The following is a 16,248-nucleotide window of genomic DNA, read 5'->3' as shown; positions in this document are numbered from 1 at the left end:
TTTGGCTTTTTTTAAAACAATTTTATCATGGGAATCTTATAAACTGATAACAAAAGCAGTCTTGCGTTAGAGACAATTGCAGCAGGGAAGCGATTCATTTCTGGACCGAAACGCACAATATAAAGTTGCTTTTAATGGATGAGTCCCCCATCTCCTCAGACTGCACACAGATTCATGCATGCAGGCTCCTCATTAATGCACTCCACCCAAGGTAGCTGTTTATATATCACGCAGTTCATAAAAATACATGGTCCCTCTGTGACTTCTGGACAAAGGAAATGCAAGACAAAAGCCAGTATGTGTTTGTTTGGGGGAGGGGGAGGGAGGGAGGGGGGGTGTACTGTGCTGAAAGAGCACACGAAATGGGTCATGAAGAAAAATAGTGACTGGACCTGTGAGTAATTAACATCCGCATTGATTTCCTTTTTCTTGAGTGACCCTTATCACCATCTGCTTGAGATGCACGGCCTGCCGTATTTCACGCACGTGACTGTGAAGGAGCGCTAGCCGCAAAAAAAACTTTCTGAGCGCGAGGCAGGCGGGACGGAAGCCAAATTCGTTAGCGCCGGCCCTCAGACTTTGCGTTTTGGTTCCGCCTCCCATCAAAGAGCTCTGCTATCAGCCCCGCCCTCCCTTCACCTCTCGCCTCACATTTATTTACTTTTTTATTTTGATTGTTTTACCTTCACGCTTTCTGCTTTATCATCCTGGAGCATTGAGCTTCTGGTATTTTTTTATTTTTTTTTGTTTCCTTTTTCCCCCTTGACTTTGTCTTGTACAAAGTTGACACCTCTTCAGTGGGTCCCTGTGATAGTGACAGCCATTGATTGTTGGCCAGGTTAAAAGAGGCAGATCCCTGTGTACATTCACAGAAGCACCCCCCCGCCACATTAAAGGTGTTCCTTTTGACTTACTGTATGTCTGAAAAAGCATAATTTCACATTCACGCAATAGTTACCCTTACCATATAAAGAAGAGTCACTGTAACAGTGTCAGTCTTGTTTGTATGAGTACACTGGGTAGCAACTAAGGATAGTGACCAAATTAAATCAAAACTTTGACCAAGATAATGACGATTCGGAGACGCTCGTCTTACAGTGGATTTACAAGAAGCAAAAAAAAACCCAATTTTAAAAGCCACTATTCAAAGCAGGACATGTAATTTTATGTTAGTTATGTCAGAGTTTTGATTTAATCCTCACAGAAGGGAAAATTGTATTAGTGTAACTGTATTACTTAAAGCACCTTTTAAAAAAAATCCTTTTTATATTTTCAGTTGTCAACTTTGTCTTCTATACATGTTCTCTTAAGAAGTAATTTAAGTTTGGCAATCAGTGTAGCCCTTCTGCTATTAAAAAGTGGCACGTTTAAATGGCAACACTTCTCCAACAGTCACGACTTAACACATCTTGATTGTTTAAAATAAAGTCTTTTTTTGTTTTGTGCCACAGGTTTCTGGTGTTGCCCTCAGGACAATTCCTCTGGAGGAAATCGCAGAGCCGTCGGTTTACAGTAAACTGTAAGTCAAAAATTGGTAAAATTACATTTTCCACTGGTTTGTTGCATTTCATGATTTTTTTATTTATTTTAAAAAAACCTCTTTCCTTAAGTTTTTGCAATGCAGTACAAGAAACTTACCATTGATGTAGAATGACATGATATTGAATCAATGTAAATTGAGCGCAAATACTTCATAATAATAAAAAAACGGCATTTGTTCTTTGGTTCGAATGGGTATCGATGCCACTTCTAATGGATGTTGAATACCCTGGAATAGATCCTAAAGTGGAATGAATTATGGGAAATGTAGCCTAAAAAAATTCCTTTTTTAAAGATTGAAGCCAAAATGTTTGGTCTGTGATCGCAACATTGCGTGCCCAAGGCACCATATCCGCAACGCTTGTCTCTTTACCTCTCCGCCTTCAGTGATATGCCGATCGGTTTTTCATTTTTAACCGAGCGTCGAACTGAAAGCTGCAGGCATCCGTTTGCGTTTGTGTGAGGTGTAGCTTGAGAGTGCCTTTTCTCATACGCGATATGCTACTAATGAGAGAGGGATGCACTTTTTCTCAGTCCACCTGAGGGACGCGGGCGTTCCTCTGGGACCGTGCGTTTTCAGAGCGCTAGGTGCTACTTCACAGGTGCTGGGCCTTCACAGGTATTGGTGCAATGTGCCTCAGCCAGCACAAATCCTGCCGTGTTCTCTCAGAGTTGGCTCCAGGAAGTTTGTTCACAAACTGCACGAAAAAAAAGAAAAGAAATAAAAAACGATAATGTTGGCACAAACCGGAGCGATGTAAATATGAAATGCAGGCAGCTTTCTGCCATCAGTGCAGACACTAAAAGGAACAGATTGAAATTGTCCTTAGGGGTAGAATCACTGTGGTAGGTGATGGAATTTGAGTCTTTTATCCTGTTTTTCCTCATTTGCATCGCCTTTGTTTATCATCTGCACATTTATTTATATATTTACATTCAGTTAAAATAAGTCAAAATAAGCCACACCACTTTATTAATGTCAGAGCTCGCTGCAGTGCTTTCACCAATCCTTTCCCATAATGCATTGTTCATGATCTCCTGTGGGACAGATTCGGTGAGGTAAAATGGGTTGATTTTTTTTCCTTTAGTCTTAAGAATGCAGAAAGAGGGTAAGATTTTGAGTTGATGTGATTACAATGTAGGCAATCTTATTTACATATAATAACACATTACTCATATAGCATTTTCTAATTATGACTTAAAATGAATAATATGTATTTTACTATTTTGAATATTCACAATGTTCATTTAGGTTCTGTATATAATATTTTATATTTTGGAATAAAACACCATGCTCCAGTTGTTTGTTAAATTGTAAGAAATGTCACTTTCTGGTGAAGCTTACATAGAGGCTGGGGAAATGTTTTTTTTTCTATCCGCTTTTGTAGATTTAGGTCTTCAATGAGCTGCTCTCTTATTAGTGAAGCAAACAAATCAATATTCTCCATGGTGACCAGAGAACCAATGTGATGCCCCAGGCCCACAGTCACAAGTAATTCAGAGAGTTATGTAACGGCCATGACCTCCTATATGCCTGTACATTTCACTTCTCTTGTTGGTTTTATGTTATAGTTTGTACTCTCGAGTATTCTGTATTGCAAGTGCCATTTATCTTCTCCTTGAAACCCTGTGAAGTGCACTAAAATTACCGTTCATCAGTGCTCCTGGATATGTTGTTGAAATTATTTGACTGTATGACGATTTTACATTTGACAGAAATGTGTAATATTTAGCCATTGACTATTTGAAGTTATGCATATCATTTTTTCTTCGGTTTATTGAGTCAGTGCCTCACAGCTTTGCAGATACACTTCATTTGTGAATGCCAAAACAAGACAGAATTCATTCAGAGATATATTTGTAAACCTCCACATGATACATTGTCTCCAGGCATGACCTTATTCAGTTTTACCAACTAGAGAACAAAAAGCAGTCAAAGGGAACTCTTAAAATAACTGAGAGATACAGTGCACCTAATTGCTTACACTCAGCACATCTAACAGGAAAATTCTGCTGCATTAAAAGCACTGAAAATAAGCCTGGAAGACCTTAGATTTTCAATGAAAAGAATTGGGGACAGCCAAAGGCAAAGAAAAAAATTGTGATGAAGTAGAGTTTCAGAAACTTAACTTGTCACTTAGCAAAACCAGAGAGATTATAGTGCTGCAAATTCTGAAAACCAGACAAAAAAAAAAGTGAAATTGTTTGTAGTTATTTTAATATGGTAGGTGGATAATTGGTAATTGTTTCAGCATGGCCCTTTTATCTATGAAGGAGACATAACTATGACCTTGCATAATGTTCAGTATTCTCCAACTGCAAGAATGCAATGAGAGACCATATCTGAGTGTGGTTTCTGGACGCAAATATCTCAGAGTGGGATCTATAGACAAAAATGTTACTGACCAGTGCTGATGAGAAGATAACCTGTGCAATCTCCCAGGAACAAGCACAGAAATCACCCTCAGTTTCCATGTACGTGCACTTTTTGTTGTGGATCATCCACACAGATTTGCGTTTCTGTGCTTTAAAAAAAGACGGAAAAAAAAACAAAAAAAACATGACCGATAAAAAAAAGCTTCCCGGACGAAAACGGGCAAAACAGAACGGAAGAAGCGGTCTCGCCCGGTATGGTCACCGCAGGTTTTTTTTTTTTTTTTGCTTTTTCGCTCCCTTTGTCTTCCCAACGTCGTTTTTATTGTACGTCAAACTCGGCCATTTTTTTGTTTTGATCAAAAGCAACAGATCCTATAGCCGGGAAGTGACTGCCACTGCCGGTGAGCGCCGCCCCCCACCCCCCCACCACCCACCCACACCCCCCGCCCCCCCAAACCCACCCCCCGCCTCTGAAGTCCTCCTCAGCTGGAAAGTTTTGACATCTGCTGGTTTGGGACACGGCTGAGCAGCTGTCAGCAGCGGGGGAGCGCCTTTCAGCAGCAGTTGGCGGGATGGCTGGGTGCCAGCTCGTACCATCTGTGCGCCTGACATTTCCTTCTAATTAACAGAGGGGTTAATTGTTCTGGCAGGCTCAAATGTAGTGTCTAACATTACCCAGGGGAGACGTGTACAAGTGCCAGAGTGGCAAGGTGCCGGGACGCCGCGGTTAATGCCGCTATTGTCACACGACGGTTAACAGCCGCCGATGGTTACGCTAACCGGGCACACGCAGTATGGCCGAGGTGGTTTTTTTATTTTTTTTTATTCTGATGAATTATGCCAGTCCGCTGTAATGATGTAGAAAGAATTGGGTTTAGAACGGCAAAGACCACTGCCTAGGGGCAATTGGGAGGGAACAATTTGCATGTTATTACTGCATATTCATAACTAATTGTGTTAGGCTTTGCTAATAGAGCAGAATGACAGTATGAAAAATTGTGCGGCCGCTTTATAGCCAACAAAGCAGGCTGCTTTTCCCCCCCTCCTCTCCAGCCCTGTGAGTGCTGAATGATCATTAAGACACTTAGTTGCTAAATATAACAGGTCCTACCATTTGTCAGCCTGACATAATATAATTTATAAAGTGTTCTAATTTTATCTGCATGCACGGGCTTCATTTTTTACGGCAGTTACCAACGGCTTGTTTAAATGCGTGACTGTTGTGAAATTGTATTTTAACATGAAACAAAACCTAAAGGTTAACTTGTAACACGAATATAAATAATATTTAAAAAATAATAATAATAGAAGACTGCTATCATATTACCTGCTTACATGTTTAATAAGATTGCTTGACGCAGATTGCTTTTCTACCACCAAATAAGAAAAAAAGGGGCATTTAAAGTATTTTTCTGTTGAAAATGTTAAGGTCATGTCTAGTGTAATTTTAATATCGGCACACGGACAATGGAATTGATATCGGGTAGCAGACAGGAAATATCACCGCGTCCTGGGACGTTCGGTGTTGTCGCTCTCCAGCGTAATCCGCCCTAGCGTGTGTGTGCAGCGATTAATCATTAATTGTATATCATGTTAACATTAAAAGTGGCAGGGTCGGCGATGCGATGACATTTGGGGTCCGCGGCGCGTCGCGCGACGGTGCGGACGTGTCTGAAGTGACGGGGTAAACGGACGCCCTCTGGGCGCGGCGGGGGGGGGGGGTTCGGGAGCGGCGATTTTGCACGCTTCCCCCCGGCGGACGCAGATTGACTGCCTGTCAGGTCCGGGAGCAGAAAAGGATGTCGCGTCCGGAGAGAGAGAGGGGACCGTTTTCGCCCAGCATGGAGCAGGAAAGAACGTTTTCAGAGGAACTGTCCGCTATTGGGTGGCGAAAAAAAAGTCCGCTTAAAGGAAATGGGGTGAAAATGATGGTAGTTAGCGAGCATTAAAACATTTTTTCAACTCAAGGTTTTCATTCAGTGACATTTTCTTTCAGTGGAGTTCTAAACGGAATAGTTCACTTTGTGTTTTTAAAAATATTATTTTGGCTTTGGTGGTCATTTTAAATACTGAAAGTATGCTGCCAGGCTGTGCATGAATGCATAAATTTTATGGCATTATTCATTCACACTTGTAAGCACACAGTGCTGTGAAAAAAATATTTCCTGATTTTCTCTATTGTTGCATATTTGCCACGCTGAATGGTTTTCAGATATTTTTTTACAAAATACGATATCAGACAAAGGGAAGGCCTGTGGTTCTTTTGATGTTCTTCAAGGATCTTTTGTGACTTCCTGGATGAGTTGTCGCTGCCCCCTTGGAGAGATTTCGTCAGTCCAGCCACTCCTGAGAAGATTCACCTCTGTTCTAAGTGTTTTCCATTTGGAGATGATGACTCTCACTGTGGTTCTGTGGAGTCCCAGAGCCTTAGAAATGGCTTTGTAACCCTTCTGAGACTGAAGTATTTCAGTAACTTTTTTCTCATCTCTTCTGGAATTTCCTTTTATTGTGGCATAGTGTGCTTTCAGAAACTTTGTGGTGACTACTTCACTGATGGTAAGGGTCAATATGAGTGAGGTGTAGATTCAGCAGGGCTGGCTGTAATCCAGCCTGGCAGTGTTCAATCAGCTGAATATCAGCTTATCAATTTAGTTAATTAATTAATTAATTGATTGAGTAATTGAGGGGGCAGTTACTTTTTCATATGGGGGATGTGGGTGTTTGCTAACCTTTTTCATTGAATAAATTAAATGATTAAAAATAAAATTGATTTGTGTTTACTCAGGATCCCTTTTCCTAATATTACATTTTGTCTACAAAATGTCTGAAAACATTCTGTGTGACAAATATGCAATACTAGGGTAAATCAGGAAGGGGGCAAATACTTTTTCACTGCACTGTAGATATCTCTTTATATAGTTCCGTAATTCTTTTCTAGAATGCAGCAGTCTCAGGTTGCGTGTGCCACTTAATTCCTTGAAGAATAATGAGCTAATGTACACAGATCCAAGCTCTGGAGGAATAACGGCACTGTGCAAGCTACTTTGGAGTTAATTAATGTGTATTTTCTCATCGTAGACCATGAACCCCCTAATGCCCCTATACCAGCCACTGTAAAGCTGGCAGGTCATCAAAAACTAAGACTGAAATAATACCAGAGATCCCAGAAAGCGAACGGTCCCTTTAATAAATATCACATGCTGGTATTTCCAGCTACCACACGTGTTAAAAGTTATAATTAAAATAAATAATGAAAGAAGCGTTATACTGCAGCAGATGGTCCTAGAAATGTTCCCAAAGGCACAATTGCTTTGTCTTAAGAGTGGATTTTATTTTACTACAGAATTGAACTATTGTTGAACTAATTTTTTTATTAAAGCTTTCATGTTTGTAACTGTCCACAGATGGCTGGTTTTTGCGTTTCCCTTGTTTGGTTCACCTTGTTAAAACTGGAAAAGAAATGTGTTTTCAGGAATGCTGTTGTTTCTGCAAGGACTTTGAGGTTCCTCAGGTGTTTTTCCTGTTTGAGTACTTTGCACAAAATCCCTTCTCTGTTGTATACCTGGTGCCATCTCGTCTGGTCCCCTCAATCACACATCACTTTTCCTGCTCAATTCCTGTCTCCTTTCTAAGAATGACTTTGTTTGTGTAAAGTTGCAATTTGCATATTCAAATATGAGACAAGCCAGATTAGTTTTTTTCACAGATAAACATTAAGAAGCAATATTTATGGGATCTTGCTGTGATGTCAGTCCTTTACCACCTGATGCCTCGGTGCTTGGCAGCTGTCGCTTGGAGCTGGTGGGGAATCTCATTTTTGATTCCGGGCTTTCAGGCGTACGCCACTTCTGTCAGCGGAGTTGTGTTTCTTGTACTTTGCCGTAACATCTCCGGGACGATGTCTGGGAGAAGGGGAGCGCGTCGGCATCAGGCTCCACCCAGCCTCCGTCGCATCAAGGCCCCGGTCACAGCGACACCCTGTCAGGGAGTGCGTCTAAAGTCCCCGGCTCAAACTCCACTTTCTAACAACCTGCCGTGTGGGCAGCAGAACAGCCTTCACACTCCGCCTGACCGTGGAGCTACACACGTCCTTCCCCCGCACACCGCGAATGCACAGACGGTCCCCTTGGTTTGCGGTGTTTTGTAAGAACGAATTAATTTGTTAGCCTGTGTGCTGTCCGAGCATGTGCCTGTTAAGACGACGCCGGACCCCCGCTGTTAGACCTTTCACGTTTGAAGAATGGAACATTTGCACCAGAACGGGTCTTTGGCCTAATGACCACCCTTGTATGCTCTGGCCTTCGTCCGTCTTTTCCATTCTTATAATTAGACCCGAGGAGAGAAATTTTCTGTTCGCAATCTTCTTCTTCTCTAAAAACCGACCGAGACAATCGTCTGCTAACTAGGCATCTTCCTGGCGTCATTGCATTGCGTCGAGTAGTAGTTGACATGCCAACCTTGTCGAATGTGCAGGTGTGTGTGTGTGTGCGTGTGTGCGTGGATTTGTTATATTGGCATGGCGAATTTAATTTTGGTTATCACCCAGGTGCTGAGATTACCGCTGCCTCCCTGTGACAGTCTGACACAATAATAGGGCAGTGTTTAAGGAAATAAGGCGCAAGGCTACAGACCATGCAGACCATAAAGAATGCACAAATCGGTGGGCCACGTAGTAATTACGAGGCTCACTGGGGGTTTAGAGGAAAAACTGTTCAGTGCAGAAAGGGATGTTCATTAAGACTTCCTCGTTAGTCCCCCATTACAACCTAAGACTAACAAAAGCCAGAGAGGTACCATTAGGACTGGGATTGTATCCCAGGTAATTTCATTATGCTTTCCATTTGCTGACATTAGTCTTTATATATAGAGTTTCTCAGAAAAAAGTTTCAGGACAGAACCTCTTGTCTCTTTTTACTTTTTTTTTTCTCTCTGCGACTTTTTTTCTTCCATTTTCATATGTTCTGACTTACTTTTGAGTAATATGATTTCACTTTTTATTGTGAGATGTTATATACGAGTCTTTCATTTATAAAAAATAAAATAAAAAAATTCTCTCTTTCTCTTGCGCACTATTTTGTCTGTAGAATTAGAAGTTTTTTTTAAGGCTTTCTGTTTGAAGTTGTTAATATTCTGCATGGTATCCTTCATATAGCCCAAAGCCTGAAGACATTATGAAGGCGCATGTCGATGATCTTAAGTCCCGGTTGAAGGCCAAGGACAGGATTATTCAGAATCTCAAAGAGGAAATTAAGAAGAGTTCACTTGAAAGAATACAGAGCGAGAATGGGGTATGGTATCTGTCTTTTTTCTTTTCTCTAGATTCTATGAAAACAACTCACTCTTTTTTAAGCTGCAGTAGAATTTTACGATATTGCTTACTGCTTGTGCCCATAAGCTTTACACGTGTTGTACATTAAACAATGTTGTCCGCATGTGCTGAATTGCTGGCATTTCAGCCCTGAAGGTTGAAATAGTGTTTCAATTGAAATGAAGTTTTACAGCTTCCCACATCACCTTATGGAGTGTCGCAAAATTAAAAACTGCTGTTTTATTGTTTGTGGGTTATGCTATTGCAAATGAGATAGATGCTAGTGGTAAGCCAACATATTGTCCACGTTTTTCTTTCCCCCAGCACAGCTGACGTAATAACACAGTGGGCATTAGGGGAAAAAAGGGAAAAAATTATGTGTTTTTGTTTATTTACAAGCACAGCCGACGACACAGTTTCAGCTGGTTGGAATGTGCCGTCGGCAAAACCTTTAGTTCTAACTCCTGGTCCTCATGTTGAGAGTGGGTTTACAGTACAGGGGTTTTGCTTGTGGTGAGAATTATTTTAAATAAATAAATATAAAAGAAAGTTGAGACATTTTAGTCCACATTGTCTGGCACTTTTGACAAGTAAGTAGATAAGTAGAGTAAATTACTTGTAGCAAATTAATTTTATTAATGTTATTTCTCTCAGCCATACTCATTGTACACTGTTACAGTGCTGTGGCCCAAACCCTTTGCCAGGGAGGACTGTTGCACATCGGAAGGTTTCTTTTAAATGTTGAATGCTGAAATTTGTAATGTCATGTATATGAACCTGCCCCAGTCTATCGAATCCTATCTGTCGATTTTGTGTTGGCCACCTTTCAGCCCACTGAAGGAAGGGACACCATCCTGTTCCTGCAGAGGAAAGTAGAGTCCCTCCAGAAGCTCGAGCTGGAGAAAGTGACTCAGCTCACGGAGAGAGACATCGCCATTGCCAAACTGCACACTGAGCTCCAGGTCGCCGAGCAGGACGGGATAGACATGCAGAAGGAGGTGATCATTAAACTCCCCTGTTCCGGCGCGCCGCGGCGGCTGAGGGGGAGCCTTTGTTCGCGCCGTCCGCGTTTTCCTCGTCGTTAGCGGGCCATAGCGATCTGCAGGGGGAAGGCCTGTCTCCCGCACTCTTCAGGTCTTTCACAATCGCTCAAATGACCAAATATTGTGATCTTCCGCGCTCAGAAGAGAAGAGTGATTGATGTTTCCCTTTGTTCCGAAATTTAAATATTTCTTTTTCATCTGTCTGAGGTGTCCGACCAGAGGGAAAAGGTTAATGAGTTACAGGAAGCGCTTCGACGGCTTAAGGATCAAATGGCAGCCAAGGACGTTCAGAGAGGAGCGTTGCTCCAGCGCAGCGAAGACATGGAGGAGAAAGCAGGAGCCCTGACTGCCGAGGTGAGCATGGAGTGTCCCAACACATCCCATCTACCGCTTACCTTCCGCATCGTCTCTGCCCAACACAAAAAGAGGCATTTGAGCGCAATACATGTGCCACATACACTCAGGTTTAAAGTCTACTTTTAGTCACATTTTAATCACATAGTCACATAGAAGATGCAAGTGGAGTTGGACACTGCCTTGAAGCTCATATCTAAGCACTGATTCTCTTTGCTCTCTCATGTAAACCCAAGTATGTCAAGCAGGAAATCAGGATAGTCTTGATAGTAGATACTAGATAGTACTCTTTACAATATCAGACATTTTTCAAAATCCTTTTTTCCATTCTTGTGTATTTCTTCCATTGGTGTTTGTCCTCCTTTCTCAGAGAAGGATTTATCTGTATACATTCAATGCCAGAGTAACAAACATGACCTTATGGGTAATGCTGCCATCTTGGATCTAGAAAGGATTCCAATGGTAAAGGGGCTGATTAAGTAAAAATATCTTTACATCCAAGTAAAATGGATGCTAATATATGGCAAACTGTTCAGAGTTATGGGAATGGGTAATGGGTATCTCATGTGCTGCTATAGCCATACATATAGATAATATTCCAACATTTTACATTGCATGTTAAAAATGATGTCTGCACAATGACTGTCATCTAATTTAATACAACAATTCAGCGGCCTTATTTTAGGGTGAGCTTTCCAGTCTATTTGTCCAAGCTGAATGGCAGAAGGTCATTCAAGAGGCCTTGGTAGGTAATAGGCTATGAGTTACCAGTTTTCATCTTTTAACGGCATTGTAAAGGCACTCTGTTGCTTAATAAGCCCTTCAATAAAGTCTTAGAAAGTTGCCAACAAAGAATACCGTCCATATAGCGATGTGAAATTAGATTCTCTTTAAGCTTTGCTTTCATCCAACTTTGCAAATATATCCAGCTGTGTTCAGGGGTTGTATTTATTTTCATTTTAATATGAAAAGATCTTTTAAGTGCACCTACAGTGAGCTCCATAATGTTTGGGGCAAAGGCATACTTTTTTCTTGATTTGGCTTGGTACTGTGCAATTTTAGATTTGTAGTGAAACAATTCACATGTGTTTAAAGTGCTGATTCTTAGCATTTATTAAAGGGTATTTTAAACATTTTGGTTTCTCTGTGTAGAATTTACAGCCCTTTCATATGTAGTCCCCCCATTTCAGGGCACCATAATATTTGGGACAAATTGTTTCACAGGTTTCTGATTAGTCATTTGTGCTCAGTTGCTTCCTTAGTGCAGGTATAGGAGAGCTTTCGATATGTAGTCTTGATTCCATGCTTTTGATTTCCTTTGGAGTCTGATATTGACATTTATCAGCATGAGGACCACAGTTGTGCCAATGAAAGTCAGGGAAGCCATTTATGAAGCTGTGAAATTGGACAACAAACAGCCAGAGACATAGGCCAAACCTTAGGCTTACCAAAATCAACTGTTTGGAACATCATTAAGAAGAAAGAGAGAATATGTGAGCTCAGTGATGGTATGCCAAGGAACACCTCTGTAGTTGATGACTGAAGAATTCTCACCTAAAAAAACCCGAGCACTTGTCCGACAGAACAGAGAAACTGATCTGGTTGCCATGGATGTGTCAGTGACTAGTGTATGCAGAAGTCTTCACAAACATAACTACAGAGGCTACACTGCAAGATGCAAACCACAAGTTTACTGCGAAAAAAAACAGGATTGCCAGGTTACAGTTTGCTTAGAAGTACCTAAAAGAGCCTGCAGAGTTCTGGAAAAATGTCTTGTGGACAGATAAGACCAAGATTCACTTGTATCAGTGTGCTTCAAGAGCAAAGTGTGGAGGCCAAAAGGAACTTCCCAAAATCCCAAGCACCCCCTCTCATCTGTGAAACATGGTGATGGGGGTGTCATGGTTTGGCCATGTCTGGCTGTCACAGGTACTGGCTCACTTGTCTTCGTTGATGATGTACCTGCTGATAGCAGCAGTAAAATGAATTCTGAAGTGTACGAAAGCATCTGACCTGCTCAGGTTCAAGCAAAGGCCTCCAAACTAATTGGACGGCATTTATCATACAGCAAGACGGTGATACCAAACATACTGCATACTTTAAAGAAAAAAAGGAGTTTTTCAAAGCCAAAAACTGGAAGATTCTTGACTGACCAAGTCATTCACCCGATCTAAATTCAATTAAATATGTGTTTCGTATTCTTGAAAGAAAACTTGCCCCCTGCAGTACCATAAATAAGAGATGAGAATGCACACTTTATCCACATATGAATGTGTTTATTTACAAATCTCAATTTGTGGAAAATTATATATATATATGCCTTTGTCGAAAACATTATAGAGCTCACTGTATATAATATCAACTTCAGATTTTGAATACACAATTTTCTTCATTGATATATATATTTCTTCATTGGCAGTTGTGTTCTTTCTTGTGGTTCTCTCAGACAGCAATTATAAACAATAAAAAATGGCTTGCCACCAGAAGGTTTGCTGAGCCAAAACATGTCAGTTCTAATAGGTCATGAATACAGTATATATAATAAAGTCAGTTAGACTTCCTAGTTTTCCACCACTTAGTTTTTGCTTATTTATTGTTATTCCCCCCCCTTTTTTTCCCACTGTTGGGCATGTTGCTGTTGCCTCTTTTGCCAGTTTGGAGAGTTTACTTTTGAAATCAGTTTTGTCGGTTGTCAGCTCATGCTCACATTCAGTCAGGAGGCTGTTTCCTGTGCGTCCTGCACGAGCAACATGGGTGCTGGGGTGATCTCTGGGGCTTCTGGCTGCACGGTATGACATGTTCATCCTGCTGACCGAATCCTTCCCTCCCTGGGTAATGCTATGGGCAATTACGTGCTGCCCTCAGGAGCACAATCATTTATGAACCTTTTTTTTAAATTTTTTTAAAATTTTTTAAATCCGGAATGTGTGATTTCATTAGACTTTGTTTAGTAAATTTTGGTGGGTACACACCAGCTTGCACATCCTCTGAAATCCATTAAGACAACCACCTTTTTTCACCCTGCAATCCCCCCCTCTGAGCCGTGTACTTACTGCAGTGGAGGAGTGGACACCTGGCGTTGCAGTCGCAGGCAGATGGCATTGACGTGGCTTCATAGCGCTGACCTGGGGAATACCTGGCCAATGATCCCTCCCCACCTCAGTGGGGCAGAGAGTACTGTACTAAGAACACGTGTCTAAGCTGGATATATCAATCAGCAGAACAACCACGCCTAATTTATGGCAGTTTGAATGTTGTTCTTTGATGAATAATATATACTATATATAATACATTCAAACTTAAACGGTTACCCCTTGGAATTCGAGTTTATATGTTTGGACCTTGACATCTTTTCTTTGCATGTTTCATTACTTGTTTCTCATTAGACTGTGTATCACTTATTGTCAGGGGGCCACGATGTCATCATTCTGACAGGCTTCTTAAGAAAATGACAATTATGGATATATATTTGGTGCATGAACCCTTAATATTGATTGATACAGATGAACGTGCTTGCTGTTATATTTTGCCATTTACAGATAAAGCATGTGGGATTCTGCCATACTGAATAATACGAATAAAAGAATAACACAGCTGCACTGTTAATATCCAGTGTTGCTCTGGGCTTTATTCAAAGTAATGGAATATAATTTAATATATGTTAGACCTTGAACTACTATGTTTTGAATGATGCAGATTCATGCATGAACTTAGGAAATTACTCTTTAAGTGTTGTATTTTCTAGCACTTATGCCACACTTTGATTGTGGATATAATCTATGGAGCTTCATTGAGCTTAATTGTTAACTTCATATCTCATACTTCGAGTATGTCAATGCCCAAAAGACTATTATTATTATTGTTATTGTGTGCTATTGAGCGCTTAAGCAGCACAAATGCTGGAAATAGCTACCCTTCCCAGTCTTGTCAAGCGGTTGCGTGTTTACGTTCAGACATTAAGCCGGAGTGTGAGGAGTGAGTCTGCAGCCTGTTATTTACAGCGGACTGGAGCCCTGAGGTTTCCTATGATGTCCGCGCACCAGCCTCCCCCTGTCTGTTAATGCTAATAAGGTCAACACTTTGACTGGATCCCTTTATTCCCCCTGTGTCCTCGAATGCCAATAAAAGTTTAAAAATGCATTAAGGCGAATTTGAGTGCCACAGGGTTCACGCCGATTGCATCCCCTGGTCTGCTGCAGTCTCTCGTGGCGGTTGCACATTTATTAGGCTACACTAAGCTCTCGCGTGTTATTTTTGTTTTCGCACAAAGGTGAGGAGAACACAGTTGTCTTTCCCTTTTCTCAAGGCGTAGCAGTGCATCTGCATGATAGGCTAAACTCTTTTAAATGGTAAATGGAAACGGGCATTTCTCAGATTTTATTCTGACTGAAAAACACCGTATCTGTTTCAGACTGAAGACGCAGAACTATGACCCTTCCCTTCTCCGAGATTGAGCTGTAATGTTCAGGTGGAAATTAAAAACGAACACTGTCAACATGGTGTGAAAAAATTGATTTTGCAGCAGTGGCCACCGCATTGTCTCCATATAAATGTGGGTATGGCGTTTCCTCCATGTTTAATTTCTCTATATCTTCATAATTGATTAATGTTCCTTTGTGAAATGGAGATGAATAATTTATCAGTCTGATGGCCTCTGGCTTAAGAGAAGATGTTTAATTTCGGTAAATGTAACCGCGCGTTATGAAAATCCGGCCTGTCATTGATGATGATGCATTAAATGCGACCGCTCTCGTAACCGGCTGAAGGAAGAGAGGTGACATTCCCCAGCTGCGTGCCGCGGCACCTTTCAAATTGGCCTAATGATAATGGAAAATTGAAGAGATCTTGTTTTAAAAAGCACCTGATTGGTCGCATCTGTTTTTGGCGAACTGATGAATGCGTTTGAATGTTTTTTTTTTTTCCCCCTTCGCGCAACCCAAGTCTGGCTCGTTGATTTTTATTGAAATTGTGCCAGCTTCACAATGGAGTAAATTGAATAAACAGTACTTATCCTTAACAGGGAGCATAATTAAATATGCAAATAGCTCAAATAATATCATTAACCTCGGAGCGTCAGGGGCCCTTGAAAGCTTTTATGTTCGAGTTTAATCTGCATGTGTGTTCTGATCAAAGGAGAGAAATTGGCTTCTGTTTGTTGACAGTTTGCCAAGGACATGAAGTGGAAACTGCAGAAATTATTTTTCACTAGTATTATATTCATTTGCATTCAGAAATCGATAAAAAAAAAAAAACATGAATCTGTGCATCCTTATTATGGCATATTGGATAACTGCACATTCCAATCTATACTTTATTGTAGCTACTCCCAATGCGCACTCTAATGCAGCTACTTCCAATGCTTACTTTAATGCAGCTAATCCCAATACACTCTAATGCAGCTACTCCCAATGCATACCCTAATCCAGCTAGGCCCAATGCCAATGCATGCTATAATGCAGCTACTCCCAATGCATACTCTAATGCAGCTGCACCATTCCATACTCTAATGCAGGGGTCCTCAATCTTAACCTAGAAAAGGCCGGTGTGGGTGCAGGCTTTTGTTCCAACTGAGCAGTTACACACCTGATTCTACTTATCAACCACTAGAGTAGTCTTTGCTAAGCACCT

At 41.1% G+C, this 16,248-nt stretch overlaps 1 protein-coding gene across 3 annotated transcripts in view; it reads left to right on the top strand.

The window, feature by feature from the left end:
* The window catches only part of LOC135253628 (early endosome antigen 1-like), a 125,915-nt gene that overhangs the window by 10,527 nt on the left and 99,140 nt on the right, over window positions 1-16,248 (top strand). For all 3 annotated transcript variants that reach the window (XM_064333172.1, XM_064333170.1, XM_064333171.1), the window contains 4 exons: window positions 1,452-1,519; window positions 9,068-9,203; window positions 10,054-10,221; window positions 10,474-10,620. In XM_064333172.1, the coding sequence (XP_064189242.1) occupies window positions 1,452-1,519; window positions 9,068-9,203; window positions 10,054-10,221; window positions 10,474-10,620 (519 nt within the window). The remainder of the gene's footprint in view (window positions 1-1,451; window positions 1,520-9,067; window positions 9,204-10,053; window positions 10,222-10,473; window positions 10,621-16,248) is intronic.

Source organism: Anguilla rostrata, chromosome 4 (assembly GCF_018555375.3).
Source record: "Anguilla rostrata isolate EN2019 chromosome 4, ASM1855537v3, whole genome shotgun sequence".
Lineage (NCBI taxonomy): Eukaryota > Metazoa > Chordata > Actinopteri > Anguilliformes > Anguillidae > Anguilla > Anguilla rostrata.
This window is presented reverse-complemented; position numbering and strand designations above follow the sequence as displayed.